General features: G+C 39.1%; 1 protein-coding gene across 3 annotated transcripts in view; it reads right to left on the bottom strand.

The window, feature by feature from the left end:
• Nucleotides 1–26,317, bottom strand: part of LOC123880860 (probable phosphorylase b kinase regulatory subunit beta) — a 41,050-nt gene that overhangs the window by 10,835 nt on the left and 3,898 nt on the right. The window contains exons 1-13 of one of the 3 annotated variants that reach the window (XM_045929236.1): nucleotides 13,652–13,812; nucleotides 13,259–13,376; nucleotides 12,464–12,599; nucleotides 11,558–11,840; nucleotides 11,079–11,208; nucleotides 10,071–10,222; nucleotides 9,466–9,638; nucleotides 9,049–9,212; nucleotides 7,717–7,806; nucleotides 6,786–6,812; nucleotides 5,326–5,480; nucleotides 4,540–4,659; nucleotides 4,001–4,111 (exon numbers count right to left, since the gene is read on the bottom strand). In XM_045929236.1, coding sequence (XP_045785192.1) covers nucleotides 4,001–4,111; nucleotides 4,540–4,659; nucleotides 5,326–5,480; nucleotides 6,786–6,812; nucleotides 7,717–7,806; nucleotides 9,049–9,212; nucleotides 9,466–9,638; nucleotides 10,071–10,222; nucleotides 11,079–11,208; nucleotides 11,558–11,840; nucleotides 12,464–12,599; nucleotides 13,259–13,361 — 1,644 coding nt within the window. In that variant the 5' untranslated portion in view covers nucleotides 13,362–13,376; nucleotides 13,652–13,812. Of the gene's footprint in view, nucleotides 1–4,000; nucleotides 4,112–4,539; nucleotides 4,660–5,325; nucleotides 5,481–6,785; nucleotides 6,813–7,716; nucleotides 7,807–9,048; nucleotides 9,213–9,465; nucleotides 9,639–10,070; nucleotides 10,223–11,078; nucleotides 11,209–11,557; nucleotides 11,841–12,463; nucleotides 12,600–13,258; nucleotides 13,377–13,651; nucleotides 13,813–26,317 lie in introns of those variants that run through there. The other 2 variants (XM_045929217.1, XM_045929226.1) reach the window with 2 other exon arrangements.

Genomic DNA, 26,317 nt, shown 5'->3' with positions numbered 1-26,317 from the left:
TTCAAACCATGCTTTACGGCCGGAGGATCTGCTTGCGCAACCTTAGGTTCTTGTTCTACGGTGGTTGGCGCAAAATCAAAAACGGTAAGATTAATGTTCTTGTCTTCCGTCAAACTCGCTAGTTCCTCTGCGATTCAGCAACCCTTCTTCGAAGATTATCTTCTTCAGTTTCGCGGTTGTTAGACCAATGGGGAGAAGCTTCGCTTCCCTGGACCTGGTCGTTTTCCTCCTCTTCTGATTGTGTACTGTCCGACGCAACGCTCTGCTGCTGGTTTTGTGTAATAGTTATGATATATTTGTTTTGCTCTGTCTGCGAGCTAAGTACTTTGTTAAACAATGACATTTACCGACTCAGCACGGAAGCGAAATGTTCGCCACTACCTTGCGTTAGTGTGTCATAGGACTGTGAACGAGCAGATGAGCTCAAGACGTTTGTGCAAGCTCTACGCTTTGCTGCGCTATGATGCACTTCGGCAGGAATCACCAACGATCGTTTCGTAGCCGTAGAGGGGCATCTTATTTCCGTTTGTAGACTGAAATGCTCCAACTCTGAAGAAGCTTCCCGCTTTTTTTTGTGAGTTTCAGCTTTAGCTCCCTTACAGTGCTCATAAAGGCATCATAGTAAGAGGAAAGTATTTTCCCCATTAAGTTGTGTGGTACATAGAGAAGAGCTCTTTCCAGAGGCCATTTGACATTACTTGTAGATGGGTTGAAAACTCGTGCTAGATCTACTGTAGGAATGGCAAACTTTAGCTTTGCCTCCATTACTGCCGGGCCTTGGTTGCCCCCAAACCATATGCGTCGCGTAAGCGTAGACGCAGCGCATACCAATGTATAGGAATTGTATGAGACATGGCATACCACTTGCGTGGCGTGAATCGTTCGCGTAGACGTAATGCGTGCAATTATGCCTACGGATTGACGCGCGTCACTACGCACGTGTCACGTGTACGTGCTTGGTGTTTTTATCTTCTACGCAATGTAGGTACTGCAGCAAGGAATCCCATTGACGTTAGTGCGCCCATGGTTCTGGAATTAGATGCGCAATTCAGTGATCTCGTCATTTCATAGAATACATTTAGTTTATCAGTGCTGCATTTTGTGAGACAACGGTCGTCACACTAAACGGAATGACATCGCAGTCGATACGACAGCCGTCTTTTCAGTTGAGACGACGCCGCCGTCCCATTTGATGCGACACGTGTGACGCGTCGCCTGAATTGGGACGTACCGTCGTACCACCGATGCGACGACGGCCGCCTCATTCTAGGCGACACCCGCCGTCTCGAACGAGGCGTCGGCCGTCGTGCCATTTTAAGGTATTTACGAGTAATATGTGACTCGTTCGTCGCTGGGCCTTATGGCGCCGAGCGGTAAAATATTATCAACAATGGGCTTGAAAGCGCCGATCGGATAGTGCGCGTAATAATAATTACTTGAGTGACGTGTTGACTTCACGAATATCGAAAGCGTACTGAAGAAGATGGCCACCGCGCGCTGCCTGGCTAGGCATTCCATTCATTCATAACAGACAAGGACAGGTATAGTCAAGACATCACGGATTTACCTAGTGTGCGAAAGAGATAGAAGGTGTTGACGACGGATATTGGAAAGGTAATCTCACATGTGGTTCAAGCGTAGGCTCGAACACCTAAATAATAAGATTCAGCACTATGCCGTCACTTGTAAGCTGTCCAACAGAGTGCTGGTGAGAATTCAAAAGTGCAGGTAGAGTGAGTACATTTTGGTCATATATTTTTGTACGGCATTTTTACCATCGATAGATCCATGAAAAATAATAAGAAAGCGCGCAGTGCCGTAAAAAAATGGTGCGCCACAAAGTCAGTAAATTTTTTGATTTTCTGACAATTTCCAGGATAAATTTGGTCATTTAATTCTGTACGGCATTAGTTTCATACTGTTTCAATACAGCCTCTAATCCATTATTCCGTAACGCCGTACAAAAATCATGCGACAAGGGGAAAAAATTGAAGGTAGCAACCCCCTCTCTTTCCGTGGTCCGGGGGGTGATTTGAAAAAGTACGGCTTTGGTTCCAAAACATTATCTAGCACTCAAAAGTACTATTAAAAATAATGCCGTCAAAAAATTAGTGTTCATTTGAATGTGTATCAATAATTATCTTAATTTCATGGTATACTTGATTTTTAAAGCTGTAAAATCATTTGACTCTGTACGGCAACTTTTTTTTTAACATGATAGTGTAAAATACTATTGTTATATAGTATTGCCGTTCAAAAGAAACTGTTCTAAAAAAACTTATAGAGAAATACAAAAACTGAAATTTTTCAAATTATTGCAAAAGTTTAAATATTCATCTATACTAATAAATAAAATTGGAGTGTCTGTCTGTAATTTCGAAATAACTACCTCATATTAAGCTCATAGGGTTATTTGAACGATAACTTAACTGAATCACACGTTTTTAAAATTTTTGTCTGTCTGTTTGTCTGTCTGTCTGTTTGAAAAGGCTAATCATTGGAACGGCTGAACCGATTTTGACGGGATTTTCACAGACGAGTAGAGGATTGACCAGGGTGTAACATAGGCTACTTTTTTAACCGACTTTCAAAAAGGGAGTTGTGTTTTTCTACCTATGTACACCGAAATCTCTGAGATTTCTGAACCGATTTGCGTAATTTTTTTTTTAATCGATAGAGGAACTTTGCGACATTGTTTCATAAAAAATTTGGATTCCAACTCCTCAATCCTGATGCTGCAGGGGATCTGACCAATCCACGCGGGCGAAGCTGCGGGCATCAGCTAGTAGATTAATAAAATATAGCAATTATCTACGCTTTTCTCTTGTTTTAAATAGTATTAAGATAAATAAATTAGGAAAAAATTATGCCGTACATTTTAATGCAGACCATATCTTTTAGGCTGATGAAAATGACGCTACCATTTTAAGGGTGTAGTACTTTATGGCCATCTGATACTGTACGGCATTAACATATTTTTGAAGAGAACAATTGATAATATGATAAAATCACTATGCCGTCTAACTGAAGTGAACGGGTGTGTATATAATATCCACATCCCCTACAAACCTTTGGACCAACGAAAATGTACGGCATGTAAAAAAATATTATCTATGCATAAAACACTTTCAAAATAAATTAATTTTATGTTGTTTCAAATCATCCCCCGGACCACGGAAAGAGAGGGGGTTGCTACCCTCAATTTTTTCCCCTTGTCGCATGATTTTTGTACGGCGTTGCGGAATAATGGATTAGAGGCTGTATTGAAACAGTATGAAACTAATGCCGTACAGAATTAAATGACCAAATTTATCCTTGAAATTGTCAGAAAATCAAAAAATTTACTGACTTTGTGGCGCACCATTTTTTTACGGCACTGCGCGCTTTCTTATTATTTTTCATGGATCTATCGATGGTAAAAATGCCGTACAAAAATATATGACCAAAATGTACTCACTCTACCTGCACTTTTGAATTCTCACCAGCACTCTGTTGGACAGCTTACAAGTGACGGCATAGTGCTGAATCTTATTATTTTATGCTCTTATATCGTCCTGTATACGTCACCTGGTGGTTCATATGACCCATCCATTTTTGAACATGGGCTTGTAGTCTATACTTCTAACGTGATCACTTTTGCCACATGGAAATCAAAATTAAAGTTCTTCAAGATAATTCTCATCACAACCTTATATTATAAATGCGAAAGTGTGTTTGTTTGTTGGATTATTAGTTTGTCCTTCAATCACGTCGCACGTCGATTTTTTGCATGGGTATAGTTAAAGACCTGGAGAGTGATATAGGCTACTTTTAATCTTTAAAATCAAAGAGTTCCCACGGGGTTTTTAAAAACCTAAATCCGCGTGGACGAAGTCGCGGGCGTCAGCTAGATTTAAATATCCAAGGGCTAGAAAAGAACCGGATTTCTTGATTCAGTGATAGTGGTGATAGTCTGTAAACTCGCAGTTGTGATGCTAGGCCCGGCTGTAGCTGTTTGTACCTTACTTGTACCGAGAGAACCCACAGGTCGTATGGGTCTTCCGGTCAGTTTAAGCTTCTCGCACACGCCCAGCTCTCGGTACACATGGACTAGCTGAGTGGAACTGCATATCTACAAATATAAAATGGCTCTAGTTATAAAATATACCTACACTAAAAATATAAACACACATACGTTTGTCGTAAAGTACCTTTACCTTCCGGCCACACTATGCTCTCGTGCTCGTGTTGCCGCGATCTTGCCCTGTACGGCCACACACAGCTCTATACTTGCGCAATTAATCGCGACGCGCCGCACTAGGTCGCTTTTCTAATTTGCAACACGATGGTTTCCTCGCTTCCTCCCATGCTACACGGGCAGTGTGTGGATGGAGCGTTAGATTGGGTAGGATTTTAGTCCTTATTTTAAAGTTGAACCGTATTTTTGACAAGACAGTATGACACAGAGCTAAAATGGCGAGTGAGATTTCAAGATGTAAGCACTATATATGTGCATTCGCTGATGTTGTTTGCCGGTTATTGTGTGAGTTTGATACTGACCTGTACAGGTTCGACTTCGTGGGGTGTTTGCGTTTGAATGCCATATGTGCCCATCATGGCTTGCAGACGCATCGACTCGGCGATCAGGACGACTTGCACCACCAGATCCGTTGCTATTCCCTGCATATACATTGTTAGCTTAACAAAAGGCCAAGTGTCCATTAACAATAAAACTCACGGAAGTCAGCTCTGGCAAGTTACTTGCAGGAAGGTAAAATTTGCAAGTTTAGTTGCTAAAACTTGCAGAAACGACTACAATGACAGCCATCTACTGCAAGTTTAAGTAATTTCAAGTGGACATTTAGAGCGATTTCAAATTAGCGTATTTTCCGTTCGTTTTCGTACGCGCGATTGTTAAACTGCCATACCTCTTTCAAATAAGCCCGCATACACCATACAATATATGCTTCATCTAGCCTAATACTTACCAATGTCGGTTTGGCCTGCATGAAAATAAAATATTTTTTAAAGAAAGTCAACTTCATGGAATAAGTGACAATACAACGTTGTGTTTATTCATCTCATTAAGAGCTAAATAAGCTGCCCATATACAGTCTGTCACTATGGACAGAATATTTTTGTCATTCAAAAGAGAATAAATATTGTTGAAATTACCCCCCCATAGGTACTTTAAGAAAACTTGAATTATAGTCACCATCGAAGACACAGCAGTATTCATTTAATAGTCATTCTTCGCTTTAACCTGATTTACATAGGCCGTGGTCCTATACGAAAGCATTCCCAACTTCGATTATCGAATTGTTTCCCCTTAGTAACTAGACCTACCTGGAAAGCCGAGTATCGACCAGCGCGTCTAGGCCGGTTGTAGGAGGGGAGATAGCGTCGGATTGGATCCAGCTCGTTGACGTGCAGGAGACCGCCCGTCAACAGCTGCGCCAGCACGAAAAGTGACTGCGCCCAGAGGAACAACCCGCCCGTATCTGAATATTGTTGCTAATCAATAAGCTAGTACAGCATTGAGAATTGAGCTTTATTCTTATCACTTTGAAGTACATTTTACAATGAAAGTAGTATATCGTGTTGAAGATGCGACGATTAGTTGGTAGCAGTATAGTGCGCGCAAAATAAGTAATCCAATCTGAAGTTGCAACGTGGCGATTTGCACAGGTGAGGAGTGACTGAGGACTATTTAGTCGTTTAGTAGAAATCGTTTTCACACATACACACTTAACACAGCTTGTGTATTTACAAAAGCTGCGTAATACTGAGATCTGTTTTTGTACAATGCACATTCATAGGCCTTGTGTTCAGATTGGACTACTTGTATTGCGCGCACTATATGACGTACCCATTTTGGGTGATACCACAGACGAACAATGTTGTTTAATGTTTTCATTTTAGAAATAAAACTTGTAAGCTTAAAATTCTTGGTAGAAAATGGTCTGTTCTGATGGACTTTTAATAGCAAATTAATTATTATCAACCGCCACCTTAATCTTTTAGCTGTATTACTAAATTAAACGCAGATAGCTGGGATAAAATCCTGCAAGGTTATAAGCAAAGACAGCTAGTTTACAAAATATAGCTTTGAATATATGTAACAGAAACAAAATGAATTTACTTATAGTCGACCATAAAATTGCTTCCAGTAAGTTAAAATTTCTCAGACTTTTATAAATGTATGGTGGCTGTGGTTGTACATTGTGTAAGCGATGTACAAAAACATTCACAAATTAGGCTGAGCGTATGCTGAGACGCAGGCGACGTACTTCAGCGAAGTGCAGAGCAGAGCAGATTTCGTAATGCTTAAACGTACTGAAAGCTGCGTACGCTACGGCGCAGGCACGTGCGACGCAGACATGTGTTTGTGCTAACTAGAACTGTGCTGTGGTAGCCAGCTGCGTCTCATCATACGCTTAGACTGGTGATAATTTGTAATGCAATTTTATGGTCGATGTTACAAGGAAGTGCAGGGCCGTATCGCGGCTAGAACACGTTTGCGCTCGCACGGAGCACGGCCACTTTTGAGCACGTGCCCCGTCTGAACGCAATGGCGAGACCCAGTTATTGCGCTTCGTGAAATAAATCACATCTACCGGAAATTTTGAAAATATGAATATTATGAATCAGCTACGACTACAGTGCGACTAATAAAATTGTTGTTTTGTTAACAAAAAAGCTCTAAAAGTTCTCTCCTAGACAGCGAGAGAAAACAATCAGGTTATTATGCTAGAAAGGCACAGAAAATTAGCACAGCAGTCCATTCTCAATACCAATAGTGTTACCTTTATTATCGCCTTCCCCTTGATGGTCTGCAATCATAGTATACGCACTTTTTTACAAGATCATTGGTTTCGCACATTTAATTTGAACTGCAGCTTGATGTTACAGATTATAATATTTTTTTCTAAAACGTTACGGATTATATTTCTTTTCTAAATTAAAACTACCTATAACTGTTTTTAAAATAGATGGAGAAGACTATAAATTAAGGCAACTTTCTGAAAATCATGCCCATTTTTAACCCCCGACCCAAAAAGAGGGGTGTTATAAGTTTGACGTGTGTATCTGTGTGTCTGTGTATCTGTGTGTCTGTGTATCTGTGTATCTGTGTATCTGTGTATCTGTGTATCTGTCTGTGGCATCGTAGCGCCTAAACGAATGAACCGATTTTAATTTAGTTTTTTTGTTTGAAAGGTGGCTTGATCGAGAGTGTTCTTAGCTATAATCTAAAAAAATTGGTTCAGCCGTTTAAGAGTTATCAGCTCTTTTCTAGTTTTCTTGTAGAAAAGAAGGTTAGATAACCATTAGGTTCATAATATTATGTCAATAGACAAATATCAAGCTGTCAAGATGGACGTTGCCTAAATACATAATTATTTATTTGAAAATGATGTTTTGGAAAACTCAAATACTTTGGATCGTCGGGGGTTTTGTAAATTTTTAATTTACACTTGTTTGTATTTTGGCAGCTACAATTGCACAAATAGGTAGCAAATTTAAATTAAAACTATATAATAAAGAAAGGTAGTATAATAAATAAAATAAAATAAAAACTTTTTTTACAAAATGAAAATTTCGCCAAAAACACGCAGTATAAACTTTTATGTTGTCAAAGTTAAAAACGAGTTCACAAATTATGCATTAGCTTTTATTTTTCCTGAAAAACAAAATTAAGTGCTTAAATTACAAAATAGGTGAGTTAAAAATACTTACTGGCTGGAATTCTGCGTACGGAATATGGCTCATTCCGTTCATTCTCGATTCCTTCGCGTGGAACATAGTAGTACCAAGGGATAACTGGATCTGAAATATGGTGTTTATCTTTACACTTCAATTAGCAAATATGTATATTCTTATGGAGTGGGGACTTCGAATTTTCAGACGTGTTACAAATATAGTTCAAAGAACTGATAGACTAATAGGGGTTCCAAGGTGCTGGAGAATAGTAGTGACAGAAGCCATCAAACGAGTTACAGGGAGCCGCTGGACCCAAGCAACGAAAGACCGCGGCGGCGTGTGGAAGTTCTTACAGGAGAGTTCAGCAGTGTAGAATGGAGATCTATTGGTTGACGACGAAGACATAATCCTGTACAGCGAGCACAATGTTGTCATCGATATAGTCGTATTCATGCTCAACCGAGTTTATAGATTGCGATTGTGGTGATTTACACCACAATCACAAAAACCTTGTGAATATCCTTTATTAACAAACTAGCTAATGCCCGCAGCTTCGCCCGCGTGGATTGGTCAGATCCCTGCAGCATCAGGATTGAGGAGTTGGACTCCAAATTTTTTATGAAACATTGTCGCGAAGTTCCTCTATCGATTAAAAAAGAAATGACGCAAATCGGTTCAGAAATCTCGGAGATTTCGGTGTACATAGGTAGAAAAACACAACTCCCTTTTTGAAAGTCGGTTAAAAAAGTAGCCTATTTTACTCCATGGTCAATTCTCTACTTGTCTGTGAAAACCCCGTCAAAATCGGTCCAGCCGTTCCGAAGATTAGCCTTTTCAAACAGACAGACAGACAGACAGACAGACAGACAAAAATTTTAAAAACGTGTGATTCAGTGTTGGCATCGTTCAAATAACCATATGAGCTTAATATGAGGTAGTTATTTCGAAATTACAGACAGACACTCCAATTTTATTTATTAGTATAGAAGTATAGATAAATGAAATAAAAATTGTGAATGAATATTGAGTAGTCAATGCCAAACATGCTTCGGCCATAACGCAAACACTCACTACACTCGTACACCCTACCACACCGCGCAACTTCAGGCAACTGCAGCAAGACCCACGACCATTACATGGCGACAAGTTGCAAGTTCTAGAGGCTAGGGCGCGTCGTGAACGCCCGTGCTGCAACGTTGTCTCGCCTCTAGATCCTACGAGTGATACGCCTTTCCTCTAACTGGTCCATATAGATCCTAGACTTAAACAGTTTCTGGTATTCTTCAACCTGGTTAGCATGACTTATAACAGCGGCAACTCCGTCTCGATGCCGTCGAACTCCTTCACCCGCCTTCATTGTGAGCTTACCTCCATACTCGTCCATATAGATCCTGGACTTGAGCAGTTTCTGGTACTCCTCAACTTGGTCGGGCAGCGTGCGGAACACACCGTCGATGATCATCAGCACGTAGAACAGCGGCCACTCCGACTCGATGCCGTCGAACTCCTTCAGCTCGCCTTCATTATAATACCTGTAATAGATTTACGGTTTCATGATCGCCACACGGAATCAACCGATAGACTGGAGGTAGGTCGCCACACTGCATGATCTTGTGCCGTTGAAAGAGCAGCATAAGACTGTACTTTAGAAAGTGTGTTTATTCGTACTTCACAAAGGAGCGAATGGAGAAGATGTGTGGAGAAAGGGTATGGAAAATTTATCTATCTCAGTAATGTCAAGAACGTAAAAACAATGATGAACATCTGAATAAATAGTAATGGTACCTCCTATTAGGGTCTTCTAGCACACATTTGTAGCCGTCCCGACTGAATCGTTTGAACCCATATTTGCCTTGCAGTCGGTTGAGAATATTGTTCTTAGTCAACTGCACCAGTAGCTCCTCGTGAGTAGCAAATGCAGGGAACGATATAGTTGGCAGAAGTGCGGCGTCGACTCCCTGGAAGGTGATATACATAATATACAATTAAAAAATAACACTTATTTTTTTCATAGCGGCCATTTTGAAATTTTTATTATTAGTTGTTGTAGCGGCAATAGAAAAACGCATGCTGTTACTCAACTCTCTACCTAATACGATTGACGAGATACACCGCGCTGACAGATAGTCGGACGGACGGTAGGACAACGGAGTAATAGGTTCCCATTGACAGTTGGCACCCTTTGGGTACGGAACCCTAAAAGCTAATATAATTGTTTCAATTATTGTATTTTTTAATGTCTCGTAATTGCGTATATTGGCATTCGTAAGAGCTAACACAAGCCTAAATCGAAAATAAATGTATTGAAATTGAAATCTTACTAACCATTTATTTATCTAACCCTTTATAAAGTACACAGAGCAAAAGTGAATTAGAAGACAAGTAAATACCTTAGAACTAGACTCTCTCGGCAACATCGTCTCGAAGATGCTTCTATTTCGGTTGTGAGCATCGATATCTACATACACGACGCTCCACGACGCGCCCTTGTCACCAAACAGATTGCACCCGTTTATGGCTTCCAGGGCCGCTTTAGCCATGCCTGCAAACATTTCATTATTTATTAGCTGTTACTTAGAAGGAAAAAAGAGGAGAGGAATACCAAAGAAAAGATTGCGTGGATGTACATGTAAAAAGGGTAGGATGGAAGAAGACTTGGAAACGGATAAGGACAGGAAGAAGATTAGCTGATGCTCGCAAAGTCTTAAAAACATTTATCAGATTTCGTCTGTGTGGATTTATCATTTTCAAAATCCAGTGAGAATTCTTTCACTTTCAAGGGTAAGAAACTTATGCCACTCTCCAGGGCACTCCCGTGCCCCCAGATAATAGCATTGTGGACATTTTAAAATAATTAATTATTTGGAAGCATTTGCAGTAAGTATATACTCATATCATTACATTTATCTATACTAATAAATAAAATTGGAGTGTATGTCTGTAATTTCGAAATAACTACCTCATATAAAGCTCATATGGTTATTTGAACGATACCATAACCGAATCACACGTTTTTAAAATTTTTGTCTGTCTGTCTGTCTGTCTGTCTGTCTGTCTGTCTGTCTGTTTGAAAAGGCTAATCTTTGGAACGGCTGAACCGATTTTGACGGGATTTTCACAGACTAGTAGAGGATTGACCAGGGTGTAACATAGGCTACTTTTTTAACCGACTTTCAAAAAGGGAGTTGTGTTTTTCTACCTATGTACACCGAAATCTCCGAGATTTCTGAACCGATTTGCGTCGTTTCTTTTTTAATCGATAGAGGAACTTTGCGACATTGTTTTATAAAAAATTTGGATTCCAACTCCTAAATCCTGATGCTGCAGGGGATCTGACCAATCCACGCGGGCGAAGCTGCGGGCATCAGCTAGTATTTTCATAAATTAGACAGTATTACCTATAGATGAAGCATGGATCTCTGGTTTTCCGTCATTGTACTTGGAGCCTCTCTCCCACATTCCATAATCAGGTGTCCGATATGCTCTCTCTACATAGTAAACTAAATTTTGTACAAACGCAACTTCATCCTAAAAAATAAATATTAAAAAAAAATATATATTTAATCATGTCCAATAACTTAAAACTAAAATTAATAATATTATGCAATGAAAAGACATGTACAACAACAAAGTCTAACTTTAATGGAGAGATGTCTTCCAGAAGCCCTAAATTCCTGCATGCCAAACAGCCCGATCCATCTAGTAGTTTGAGCTGTGCGTTGATAGATCAGTCTACCGCAGTCAGTCAGTCAGTAAATTTTTTGTATATTTAGATAATGTGATGGGTCTGTTAAACATGTCTTTGCTTTGGTAGTACCGGGACTTAGGAAGAAAGAAGGCTCAAAAGGGCTAGGCTACTTAAAATAGAAAGTCAAACCTGTGTGTAAATAATCTGAAGACCAGAAGTGATCATCTGAACTAGAAACAACAGGTAAAGTGATATCACATCTATCTGCAGGTGGTGATACTGTTCATCGCTCAGCACTGGTTCACCCGTCGTGAGGTGGAACTTCACATGTAATGCATGGGCGGCACTCTGTCGAGTTTTGAATGCCTCTACAGTAGGCGCCTGCTTGATCCAACACTCGAGTATGCCACGCATGCATTTTACTGTACTCTGACCAAGTTCATGTGACTTGCCTCTGTCGTCATCTATTCGTCTGGAAATGAAAAACATCACTCATTAAATACTTATTTAGGGAACTTTTGGGACACAGTGAGTTATCACCATTCACATAATCCATACTATTCATACTAATATTTAGATGCAAATGTGTGTCTGTCTGTTTATCAGATTTTGACAAAATTGGTACACAGACAACTTGCATCTCGGGCGGACATAGGCTACTTTTTGTTGTGGAAAATCAAAGTTCCCATGGAATTTTTGAAAAACCTAAATTCACACAGACAAAGTCGCGGGCGTCATCTATTTGGTACAGAAACAGTTTGCATCCTGGAGACAGATATAGGCTCCTTTTATCCCAGAAAAGTGCTCCCAAAAAAATTTCAAAATAGATGACAAAAGATATGTAGATAAAAATCTAAACCCACAGAGACAAGTTGCAGGCATCTAGTAGTAGTAGACAGATAGTCTAGTATATAATTAATAGGCAATAGAGGATTTAATTGAATCCATATGTATTATAGTTTCTATCATGCATCATAACTCTTATGAAACCTTATTAGGTACTTAGTAGTCACTTTTGATTACCAAAATATTTCTAATCTACAAATACATAGAAAATTATGCTATAAGTATTATAATGTCTGAGATTTATCATACCTGTAAGCTTGATACAAGCCCCATACAGCTGCAGCACAGTAAATACTGTCTCGTACACTGCCAATGTGCAGATCAGACGACAAAACAGGAAACAACCCAGTTATGGGACTTTGAAATCTTAGTAGTTGTCTTTTTACTAGAATCAAAAGAATGAAAGTGATACATTACTGATTTTGATAGGCTCTAGTGAGGTCATAAAGGTTCATTTGATTATAGCGCATCAGAACTAAGAGCAGGAATAAATTTACACCATGTTGTGACATTTTTGCTAGAGATACATTCTGATACAATACATTTACAGAATGATTTAATTATGTTAAGTATTTTCTGTGCAAACTCTCTTTTCAAGTGAAAATTGATGGAAAGAGAAGGAAACATGGCACATTTCCTTCACAATGAAGATATTGTCCACTGCAAACTGTCAGCAAGTGTGCAGTTCACTGCTTTTCAATCTTTCGTTCACACCAACCTGACAATATGCTATCATGCTATGCATAGTTGTTGACTTTCAGCAGCTGATTTTAACACTACGCCACGTTATGGCGTATTGCTACACAATCTGGTGCAACAATCGAACAACCAGAGCTCACTTTGAGCAAAGCGTGACAGAGCACCACATCAGATGGTATGTTTTCATAAAATAAGTCAGATTACCTGATGTGTTATAGCAGACAAAACAAGTGTCTGCACTTTGAGATTTGTGCTAGCCTTACATTTAGCAGTTAGGTATAAGGCTCAAGCATGGAATGGGGGAATTTAATTAATAATATAACATGCTAACAAAATATACCAAACCTATGGCATAATATATGTCTAGCTGTCTCACTGTGTCTTCATAATTGTTTAATTTTAGGAACTGTTGCGCATTGATGTCATCAATACTGCCTTGACGGATCATGTTATCAGGAAAAGCCTAGAAATAATTTTAGTAACTTAAGTATAGGAGTAACTTAAATTTATACTTCAAGAAATGTTAAGTTTATTTTCCCTAGAAAGTAATAACTTGTGTAACAGATGTTAATAGGTACCTTAGCTGTGCAAGGATCATATGTGTATAGATAGTAGGTATTATATATTAATAATAATTAATTGTTATTATTTATTTATGTAGATTATACTTTGCAAAGTGTTTCATTATCATGATATGACATATTGTTTACCATTATTTATTATGACTTATGGTTTTACCTGTTTTAAAGTATAGGAAATGCTTATAAATTATGTAGATATTGTAAATTGATTGTATTTATTTCATGTTTAATTTTCATATAAAAATAATTATTTCAAAACACAGCAGTTTTTTAAAAACACTCATGATGATTGATGAATGAAGGTATGGTGAAGGTCAAATTTATCTGTAGTATGTGGTCTGTGGCAAATATATATTTTTATGGCTTTACGGGCTTAAGGGCTCTGGACTACGGTGGTACTTATATAATGGTGTGATAAAAGAAATGTAAGGCCAGCCTTACCAAAGTGTATAATAATACTAGTGTTTTGCTCGGTGCGCGAGCTGCTAAAGCAGCTCGCGTGACGTGGTAAGGTTAACTTTATTATATAAAACCAAATTGATTTATTAAGATACATAATTCACCCCGAAATTCACCATAAAAAGACACCCATATCGATTTTTTTCTTAAAAAATGCATGTCCGCCATCTTGGATTTCAAAATAAATGTCGTTACCAAAATCAGCACCCTGGAAAACTCTGAAAACGACATCCATATCATTTTTTGTAAAAACGGGGTAGTTGAGGTTAATAAAGTAGGGCGCGTGGGTGCGCGGACCACTAAAGTGGTCCGCGAGCATGCAGAGTTTATTCCACAGAGTAGACCTTCGGACCCTGATCATCTTTTGCCAAGAAACCATTCTTCCATCTTTTATAGCCTCCGAGATAGACACCGACGAAATTTGTACGGCGGCCATCTTGTTTTTCCAAAACTTTCCACTTTTTCTATTGATCGTTAACTACATTCTTCAAAGATTGCGAGTTTCAACGAAATCGGTTGGAAAACAAAAGAGTTGCAAAAATCACGTCGGCCGCCATCTTGTTTTTCTGAAATGTCATAATTTTTCCCTACTCATATTGCACACCCAAACATATCTCCCATACATCAATGTATCGTTTTCCGTCTCTTTCTAGGAGAATGAGACATTCAATATTCGCCATACAAAATGTATAGAAAAAAAAATTCCGCCATTTTGATTTTTTTTTCTATTCATCGAGTAGACCTTTGGATCCTGATCCTCTTTTGCCAAGAAACCACACTCCCATCTTTTATACCCTCCGAGCTGGACACCGGCGAAATTTGTATGGCGGCCATCTTTTCTTCGCCATTTTGAATTTTTTTTCAGCTTTTTGGCAATTGGATGATGTCATGAATGACATTTGGTCGAGCACCCCCCACCTATCTTCAATACCTTGAGCGGACCCTTCACCCGTCTCCGACATCCTCGATCATCAGCTATTTCCAAATTTTTCCTCGATTTTTTTTTTGTTTTCTATACGAAACCATCAGTGAAAAAAAATAATTTCATACAAAATTTTACAGGAGGAGTTTCTGGGGAAAATCTCGAAAATCTCCCCAAATGTGGTAACACTGTTTACATATTTCGATACTGCTGGTTGAGTCACACAATCGATTGATACATGTCGACTTTCCAAAATGTTGCCAACTGCCTCAAAAACGTGATCAAAATTTCGGAAAATTTGAAGAAAATACAAAATGGCCACCAACTCTTTTTGCAGAAGCAAATTAGATAATTTTACAACTTTCCTATTAACTACAGGATATACCGCTCCCGATGACGTTTCAATCTCTCCTCTCGCTCGCACCCACGCGAAATGATCGTCCCTGAAAAAAGACAATGTCGAAAATCACTTTTTTTTTGATAAATTCCAGTGTTGCCAGTCTCCGGCGACAAAAATACCCAAATGTCATTTGTACGAGCAAAACACATAATCGCTCATACTCGGATTTTGCGAAAAGTCCGTATTTCGATTTTTTACAATTTCCCGAAAATCTTGAAATTTCCCTAAAAATGGGGTAATTTTTTCCCACCGATCTATACCTCGAGTCTATACGTACAACCGCTTCATAGAAACCAAAACGGTCCGACGTCGTCGACTGGGAGAAATTTTAATTTTAAAATTGCGATTTTTCGTACCTCTAACTTAACGGCCGCCATGACAGCCGCCATCTTGAATTTTTAAAAACCACTCCTGTTTTGTCAAAATACAGGATGATCGTGGGCGAAACACGAAAAAATAATTATCCTCGACTTCTCCGTCTTGGATCAGTGGCGCCGCGGTTAGGGATCGAAAAATGAAAATTTTGAAAACTCTCCAGCTCGGCCGCCATCTTGTTTTTTCAATTTTTTCGACATTTCCCATTAATCGTTTACTATTTTCTTCAAAGATTGCAAAATTCAACGAAATCAGTTGGAAAACAACGGAGCTGCAAAAATCACGTCGGCCGCCATCTTGTTTTTCCGAAAAGTCATAATTTTTCCCCAGAGGGTTCCCGAATCCAAACACATCTTCCCTACATCACTATATCATTTTCCTTCTCTTTCTAGGAGAACAATTATGTCAATGAGTGAGTCAGTGAGTGGTAATCGAGCTATATATAGTATAACTAGTTTTTGCTCGGTGCGCGAGCTGCTAAAGCAGCTCACGTGACGTGGTAAGGTTAACTTTATTATATAAAACCAAATTGATTTATTAAGATACATAATTCACCCCGAAAACCCCCATAAAATGACAGGCATTTCTATCTTTTGTAGAAAATGTAAGTCCGCCATCTTGGATTTGAAAATAAATGTCATTATCAAAATCAGCACCCTGGAAAACCCTGAAAACGATATCCATATTATTTTTTTGTAAATTAGGATAATAATTTAGTAGGGTGCGTGGGTGCGCGGACCACTAAAGTGGTCCGCGAGCATGCAGAGTTTGTTTCACCGAGTAGACCTTCGGACCCTGATCATCTTTTGCCAAGAAACCACTCTTCCATCTTTTATAGCCTCCGAGATAGACACCTACGAAATTTGTACGGCGGCCATCTTGTTTTTCCAAAATTTTCCACTTTTTCTATTAATCGTTTACTACATTCTTCAAAGATTGCGAGTTTCAACGAAATCGGTTGGAAAACAAAAGAGTTGCAAAAATCATATAGGCCGCCATCTTGTTTTTCTGAAATGTCATAATTTTTCCCTACTCATATTGCGCACCAAAACATATCTCCCCTACATTATCGTATCGTTATCCGTCTCTTTCTAGGAGAATGAGGCATTCAATATTCACCATACAAAATGTATGGAAAATTAAATTCCGCCAATTTGAATTTTTTTTCTATTCATCGAGTAAACCTTTGGATTCTGATCCTCTTTTGCCAAGAAACCGCACCTCCATCTTTTATACCCTCCGAGCTGGACGCCGGCGAAATTTGTATGGCGGCCATCTTTTTTTCGCTATTTTGAATTTTTTTTCAGCTTTTTGGCAATTGGATGACGTCATGAATGACATTTGCTCGAGCACCCCCCACCTATCTTCAATACCTTAAGCGGACCCTTCACCCGTCTCCGAAATCCTCAATCATCAGCTGTCTCCATAATTTTGGCTTACTAAGTTTTTGTTTTCTATACAACACCATCAGTGAAAAAAAAATTTTTCATACAAAATTTTACAGGAGTTTCTTAGTTGAAAATCTCGAAAATCTCCCCAAAAGTGGCAACACTGGTTGCACATCTCCATACTGCCAGCCGAGATACACAATCGATTCATACATATTGACTTTCCAAAATGTTGCCAACTGCCTCAAAAACGTGATCAAAATTTCGAAAAATTAAAAAAAATACAAAATGGCCGCCAACTCGTTTCACAGAAAGATTTTACACGGTTTCATAATTTTCCTATTAACTGCAGGATATACCGCTCCCGATGACGTTTCAATCTCTCATCTCGCTCGCACCCAGGCGAACCGATCGCCCCTAAAAAAGACCATGTCGAAAATCACTTTTTCTTTGATAAATTCCAGTGTTGCCAGTCTCCGGCGACAAAAATACCCAAATGTTATTTGTACGAGCAAAACACGTAATCACTCATACTCGGATTTTGCTAAAAGTGCGTATTTCGATTTTTTACAATTTCCCGAAAATCTTGAAATTTCCCTAAAAATGGGGTAATTTTTTCCCACCGATCTATACCTCGAGTCTATACGTACAAACGCTTCATAGAAGCCGAATCGCTCCGATGTTGCCAACTTTGAGATATTTAACATTTAAAATTGCGTTTTTTCGTACCTCGAACAAAACGGCCGCCATGACAGCCGCCATCTTGAATTGTTAAAAACCACTCCCGTTTTGTCAAAATACAGGATAATCGTGGGCGAAACCAAAAAAAATAATTATCCTCGATTACCCCGTTTCGGATCTGTGGCGCCGCGGTTCGGGGTCGAAAAATCAAAATTTTGAAAACGCTACGGTTCGGCCGCCATCTTGTTTTTTCAACTTTTTCGACATTTCCCGTTAATCGTTTACTACTTTCTTCAAAGATTGCAAAATTCAACGAAATCGGTTGGAAAACAACGGAGCTGCAAAAATCACGTCGGCCGCCATCTTGTTTTTCCGAAAAGTCATAATTTTTCCCCAGAGGGTTCCCGAATCCGAACACATCTCCCCTACATCACTATATCATTTTCCTTCTCTTTCTAGGAGAACAATTATGTCAATGAGTCAGTGAGTCAGTGAGTGGTAATTGAGCTATATATAGTATAATATAACTAGTGTTTCGCTCGGTGCGCGAGCTGCTAAAGCAGCTCGCGTGACGTGGTTAGGTTGATAAGTATTAAAACGAATTTATTTATTAAGATTCAAAATTCACCCCAAAAACACCATAAAACGACACCCATATCGATTTTTTTCTTAAAAAATGCATGACCGCCATCTTGGATTTCAAAATAAATGTCGTTATCAAAATCAGCACCCTGGGAATCTCTGAAAACGACATCCATATCATTTTTTATAAAAACGGGGTAGTTGAGGTTAATAAAGTAGGGTGCGTGGGTGCGCGGACCACTAAAGTGGTCCGCGAGCATGCAGAGTTTGTTCCACCGAGTAGACCTTCGGACCCTGATCATCTTTTGCCAAGAAACCACTCTTCCATCTTTTATAGCCTCCGAGATAGACACCGACGAAGTTTGTACGGCGGCCATCTTGTTTTTCCAAAATTTTCCACTTTCCCTATTAATCGTTTACTACATTCTTCAAAGATTGCGAGTTTCAACGAAATCGGTTAGAAAACAAAAGAGTTGCAAAAATCACGTCGGTCGCCATTTTGTTTTTCTGAAATGTTATAATTTTTCCCTACTCGCCTTCCCCACCCAAACACATCTCCCCTACATTATCGTATCGTTTTCTGTCTCTTTCTAGGAGAATGAGACATCCGATATTCACCATACAAAATGTATGGGAAAATAAATTCCGCCATTTTGAATTTTTTTTCTGTTCATTGAGTAGACCTTCGGACCCTGATCATCTCTTGCCAAGAAACCACACTTCCATCTTTTATACCCTCCGAGCTGGACACCGGCGAAATTTGTATGGCGGCCATCTTTTCTTCGCCATTTTGAATTTTTTTTCAGCTTTTTGGCAATTGGATGATGTCATGAATGACATTTGGTCGAGCACCCCCCACCTATCTTCAATACCTTGAGCGGACCCTTCACCCGTCTCCGAAATCCTCAATCATCAGCTGTCTCCATAATTTTGGCTTACTAAGTTTTTGTTTTCTATACGATACCATCAGTGAAAAAAAAATTTTTCATACAAAATTTTACAGGAGTTTCTTAGTCTCGAATCTCGAAAATCTCCCCAAAAGTGGCAACACCGGTTGCATATCTCCATACTGCCAGCCGAGATACACAATCGATTCATACATATTGACTTTCCAAAATGTTGCCAACTGCCTCAAAAACGTGATCAAAATTTCGAAAAATTAAAAAAAATACAAAATGGCCGCCAACTCGTTTTGCAGAAATAAATTACATCGTTGTTCAACTTTTTCAATAACTACAGGATATACCGCTCCCGATGACGTTTCAATCTCTCCTCTCGCTCGCACCCACGCGAAACGATCGCCCCTAAAAAAAGACCACGTCGAAAATCATTTTTTCTTTGATAAATTCCAGTGTTGCCAGTCTCCGGCGATAAAAATACCCAAATGTCATTTGTATGATCAAAACACATAATCGCTCATACTCGGATTTTGCGAAAAGTCCGTATTTCGATTTTTTACAATTTCCCGAAAATCTTGAAATTTCCCCAAAAAATGGGGTAATTTTTTTCCTCCAATCTATACCCCAAATCTATACGTACAATCGCTTCATAGAAACCGAATCGCTCCGATGTTGCCAACTTTGAGATATTTAACTTTTAAAATTGCGTTTTTTCGTACCTCGAACAAAACGGCCTCCATAACAGCCGCCATCTTGAATTTTTAAAAACCACTCCCATTCTGTCAAAATACAGGATAATCGTGGGCGAAACCAGAAAAAATAATTATCCTCGATTACCCCGTCTCGGATCTGTGGCGCCGCGGTTCGGGGTCGAAAAATCAAAATTTTGAAAACGCTACGGCTCGGCCGCCATCTTGTTTTTCCAATTTTTTTCACATTTTCTGTTAACCGTTTACTACATTCTTTAATAGTTGCGAGTTTGAACGGAGTCCCTTAAAAAACAAAGGAGCTGCAAAAATCACGTCGGCCGCCATCTTGTTTTTCCGAAATGTCATAATTTTTCCCCAGTCGACTCCCCCACCCGAACACATCTCCCCTACATCATTGTATCATTTTCCGTCTCTTTCTAGGAGAACAATTATGTCAATGAGTCAGTGGTAATTGAGCTATATATAGTATAACTAGTGTTTCGCTCGGTGCGCGAGCTGCTAAAGCAGCTCACGTGACGTGGTAAGGTTAACTTTATTATATAAAAACAAATTGATTTATTAAGATACATATTTCACCCCGAAAAACCCCATAAAATGACAGGCATTTCTATTTTTTGTAGAAAATGTAAGTCCGCCATCTTGGATTTGAAAATAAATGTCATTATCAAAATCAGCACCCTGAAAAACCCTGAAAACGATATCCATATTATTTTTTGTAAATTAGGATAATAATTTAGTAGAGTGCGTGGGTGCGCGGACCACTAAAGTGGTCCGCGAGCATGCAGAGTTTGTTTCACCGAGTAGACCTTCGGATCCTGATCATCTTTTGCCATCAAACCACTCTTCCATCTTTTATAGCCTCCGAGATAGACACCGACGAAATTTGTACGGCGGCCATCTTGTTTTTCCAAAAAATTCCACTTTTTCTATCAATCGTTTACTACTTTCTTCAAAGATTGTGAGTTTCAACGAAATCGGTTGGAAAACAAAAGAGTTGCAAAAATCACGTCGGTCGCCATCTTGTTTTTCTGAAATGTCATAATTTTTCCCTACTTGCTTCCACCAGCCAAACACATCTGTCCTACATTATCGTATCGTTTTCCGTCTCTTTCTAGGAGAATGAGACATTCAATATTCGCCATACATTTTCTATGGGGAAAAAAAATCCGCCATTTTGAATTTTTTTTCTATTCATCGAGTAGACCTTCGGACCCTGATCATCTCTTGCCAAGAAACCACACTTCCATCTTTTATACCCTCCGAGCTGGACACCAGCAAAATTTGTATGGCGGCCATCTTTTCTTCGCCATTTTGAATTTTTTTTCAGCTTTTTGGCAATTGGATGACGTCGTGAATGACATTTGCTCGAGCACCCCCCACCTATCTTCAATACCTTAAGCGGGCCCTTCACCCGTCTCCGATATCCTCAATTATCAGCTCTCTCCATAATTTTGGCTTACTAAGTTTTTGTTTTCTATATAACACCATCAGTGAAAAAAAAATTTTCATACAAAATTTTACAGGAGTTTCTTAGTTGAAAATCTCGAAAATCTCCCCAAAAGTGGCAACACTGGTTGCATATCTCCATATTGCCAGCCGAGATACACAATCGATTCGTACATATTGACTTTCCAAAATGTTGCCAACTGCCTCAAAAACGTGATCAAAATTTCGAAAAATTCAAAAAATTACAAAATGGCCGCCAACTCGTTTTGCAGAAATAAATTACATTGTTGTACAACTTTCCCATTAACTACAGGATATACCGCTCCCGATGACGTTTCAATCTTTCATCTCGCTCGCACCCACGCGAAATGATCGTCCCTGAAAAAAGACAATGTCGAAAATCACTTTTGCTTCGATAAATTCCAGTGTTGCCAGTCCTCGGCGACGAAAATACCTAAATGTCATTTGCACGAGCAAAACACGTAATCGCTCATACTCGAATTTTGCTAAAAGTGCGTATTTCGATTTTTTATAATTTCCCGAAAATCTTGAAATTTCCCCAAAAAATGGGGTAATTTTTTTCCTTCAATCTGTACCTCGAAACTATACGTACAATCGCTTCATAGAAGCCGAATCGCTCCGATGTTGCCAACTTTGAGATATTTAACTTTTAAAATTGCGTTTTTTCGTACCTCTAACATAATGGCCGCCACAACAGCCGCCATCTTGAATTTTTAAAAACCACTCCCATTCCGTCAAAATTCAGGATAATCGTAGACAAAACCCAAAAAAAAATTATTAGTTTCAATTTCCCGTTTTGGATCTGTGGCGCTGCGGTTCGGGGTCGAAAAATCGAAATTTTCAAAACGCTACGGCTCGGCCGCCATCTTGTTTTTCCAATTTTTTCCACATTTCCCATTAATCGTTTACTATTTTTTTCAAAGATTGCAAAATTCAACGAAAGCGGTTGGACAACAGAGGTGCTGCAAAAATCACCTCGGCCGCCATCTTGTTTTTCCGAAATGTCATAATTTTTCCCCAGAGGGTTCCCGAAACCGAACACAACTCCCCCACATCATTATATCATTTTCCGTCTCCTTCTAGGAGAACAATTATGTCAATGAGTGAGTGAGTCAGTCAGTGGTAATCGAGCTATATATAGTATAATAACTAGTGTTTTGCTCGGTGCGCGAGCTGCTAAAGCAGCTCGCGTGACGTGGTAAGGTAGACTTTATTATATAAAACTAAATTTATTTATTAACCCCGATTAATTCACCCCGAAAAAACCCATAAATTGACAGGCATTTCTATTTTTTGTAGAAAATATAAATCCGCCATCTTGGATTTAAAAATGAATGTCATTATCAAAATCAGCACCCTGGAAAACCCTGAAAACGACATCCATATTATTTTTTGTAGATTAGGATAATAATTTAGTAGTAGTAGGGTGCGTGGGTGCGCGGACCACTAAAGTGGTCCGCGAGCATGCAGAGTTTGTTCCACCGAGTAGACCTTCGGACCCTGATCATCTTTTGCCAAGAAACCACTCTTCCATGTTTTATAGCCTCCGAGATAGACACCGACGAAATTTGTACGGCGGCCATCTTGTTTTTCCAAAATTTTCCACTTTTTCTATTAATCGTTTCCTACATTCTTTAAAGATTGCGAGTTTCAACGAAATCGGTTGGAAAACAAAAGAGTTGCAAAAATCATATAGGCCGCCATCTTGTTTTTCTGAAATGTCATAATTTTTCCCTACTTGCCTCCCCCACCCGAACACATCTCCCCTACATTATTGTATCGTTTTCTGTCTCTTTCTAGGAGAATGAGACATTCAATATTCGCCATACAAAATGTATGGGAAAATAAATTCCGCCATTTTGAATTTTTTTCTATTCATCGAGTAGACCTTTGGATCCTGATCCTCTTTTGCCAAGAAACTGCACCTCCATCTTTTATACCCTCCGAGCTGGACGCCGGCGAAATTTGTATGGCGGCCATCTTTTCTTCGCCATTTTGAATTTTTTTTCAGCTTTTTGGCAATTGGATGATGTCATGAATGATATTTGGTCGAGCACCCCCCACCTATCTTCAATACCTTGAGCGGACCCTTCACCCGTCTCCGACATCCTCGATCATCAGCTATTTCCAAATTTTTCCTCGATTTTTTTTTTGTTTTCTATACGAAACCATCAGTGAAAAAAAAATTTTTCATACAAAATTTTACAGGAGGAGTTTTTGGGGAAAATCTCGAAAATCTCCCCAAATGTGGCAACACTGTTTACATATTTCAATACTGCTGGTTAAGTCACACAATCGATTCATACATACTGACTTTCCAAAATGTTGCCAATTGCCTCAAAAACGTGGTCAAAATTTCGAAAAATAAAAAAAAATACAAAATGGCCGCCAACTCGTTTCACAGAAAGATTTTACACGGTTTCATAATTTTCCTATTAACTACAGGATATACCGCGCTTGATGACGTTTCAATCTTTCCTCTCGCTCGCACCCACACGAAAGGGGATACCGTGAAAAAGACCGTGTCGAAAATCACATTTACTTTGATAAATCCCAGTGTTGCCAGTCTCCGGTGACAAAAATACCCAAATGTCATTTGTACGAGCAAAACACGTAATCACTCATACTCGGATTTTGCTAAAAGTGCGTATTTCCATTTTTTACAATTTCCCGAAAATCTTGAAATTTCCCTAAAAATGGGGTAATTTTTTTACACCAATCTATACCTCCAGTCTATACATACAACCGCTTCATAAAATTCAAATGATGATGGCTCCGATGATGCCAACTTTGAGATATTTAACTTTTAAAATTGCGTTTTTTCGTACCTCTAACTTAACGGCCGCCATGACAGCCGCCATCTTGAATTTTTTTAAACCACTCCCGTTCTGTCAAAATACAGGATAATTGTGGGCGAAACCAACAAAAATAATTATCCTCGATTACCCCGTTTCCGATCTGTGGCGCCGCGGTTCGGGGTCGAAAAATCAAAATTTTGAAAACGCTACGGTTCGGCCGCCATCTTGTTTTTTCAATTTTTTCGACATTTCCCATTAATCGTTTACTACATTCTTTAATAGTTGCGAGTTTACACGGATTCCCTTAAAAAACAAAGGAGCTGCAAAAATTACGTCGGCCGCCATCTTGTTTTTTCGAAATGTCATAATTTTTCCCCAGAGGGTTCCCGAAACCAAACACATCTCCCCTACATCATTATATCATTTTCCGTCTCTTTCTAGGAGAACAATTATGTCAATGAGTCAGTCAGTCAGTGAGTGGTAATCGAGCTATATATAGTATAAATAACTAGTGTTTCGCTCGGTGCGCGAGCTGCTAAAGCAGCTCGCGTGACGTGGTTATGTTAACTTTATTATAATTAACCAAATGATAGACAAAACGACACCCATATCAATTTTTTTCTTAAAAAGTGCATGTCCGCCATCTTGGATTTGAAAATAAATGTCATTATCAAAATCAGCACCCTGGAAAACCCTGAAAACGATATCCATATTATTTTTTGTAAATTAGGATAATAATTTAGTAGGGTGCGTGGGTGCGCGGACCACTAAAGTGGTCCGCGAGCATGCAGAGTTTGTTTCACCGAGTAGACCTTCGGATCCTGATCATCTTTTGCCAAGAAACCACTCTTCCATCTTTTATAGCCTCCGAGATAGACACCGACGAAATTTGTACGGCGGCCATCTTGTTTTTCCAAAAAATTCCACTTTTCCTATCAATCGTTTACTACTTTCTTTAAAGATTGTGAGTTTCAACGAAATCGGTTGGAAAACAAAAGAGTTGCAAAAATCACGTCGGTCGCCATCTTGTTTTTCTGAAATGTCATAATTTTTCCCTACTTGCTTCCACCAGACAAACACATCTGTGCTACATTATCGTATCGTTTTCCGTCTCTTTCTAGGAGAATGAGACATTCAATATTCGCCATACATTTTCTACGGGGAAAAATAAATTCCGCCATTTTGAATTTTTTTTCTATTCATCGAGTAGACCTTTGGATCCTGATCCTCTTTTGCCACGAAACCACACTTCCATCTTTTATACCCTCCGAGCTGGACACCGGCGAAATTTGTATGGCGGCCATCTTTTCTTCGCCATTTTGAATTTTTTTTCAGCTTTTTGGCAATTGGATGACGTCATGAATGACATTTGCTCGAGCACCCCCCACCTATCTTCAATACCTTACGCGGGCCCTCCACCCGTCTCCGAAACCCTCAATCATCAGCTCTCTCCATAATTTTGGCTTACTAACTTTTTGTTTTCTATACGACACCATCAGTGAAAAAAAAAAATTTCATACAAAATTTTACAGGAGTTTCTTAGTTGAAAATCTCGAAAATCTCCCCAAAAGTGGCAACACCGGTTGCATATCTCCATACTGCAAGCCGAGATACACAATCGATTCATACATTCTGACTTTCCAAAATGTTGCCAACTGCCTCAAAAACGTGATCAAAATTTCGAAAAGTAAAAAAAAATACAAAATGGCCGCCAACTCCTTTCACAGAAAAATTTTACACCGTTTCATAATTTTCCTATTAACTACAGGATATACCGCTCCCGATGACGTTTCAATCTTTCCTCTCGCTCGCACCCACGCGAAAGGGGATACCGTGAAAAAGACCGTGTCGAAAATCACTTTTACTTTGATAAATTCCAGTGTTGCCAGTCTCCGGTGACAAAAATACCCAAATGTCATTTGTACGAGCAAAACACGTAATCGCTCATACTCGGATTTTGCGAAAAGTCCGTATTTCGATTTTTTACAGTTTCCCGAAAATCTTGAAATTTCCCGAAAAATGGGGTAATTTTTTTCCTCCAATCTATACCTCGAGCCTATACGTACAATCGCTACATAGAAGCTGAATCGCTCCGATGTTGCCAACTTTCAGATATTTAACTTTTAAAATTGCGTTTTTTCG

This window comes from Maniola jurtina, chromosome 1 (genome assembly GCF_905333055.1).
Source record: "Maniola jurtina chromosome 1, ilManJurt1.1, whole genome shotgun sequence".
Taxonomy (NCBI): Eukaryota; Metazoa; Arthropoda; class Insecta; order Lepidoptera; family Nymphalidae; genus Maniola; species Maniola jurtina.
The sequence above is the reverse complement of the archived record's forward strand: the minus strand, read 5'-3'. Positions and strand labels throughout refer to the sequence as shown.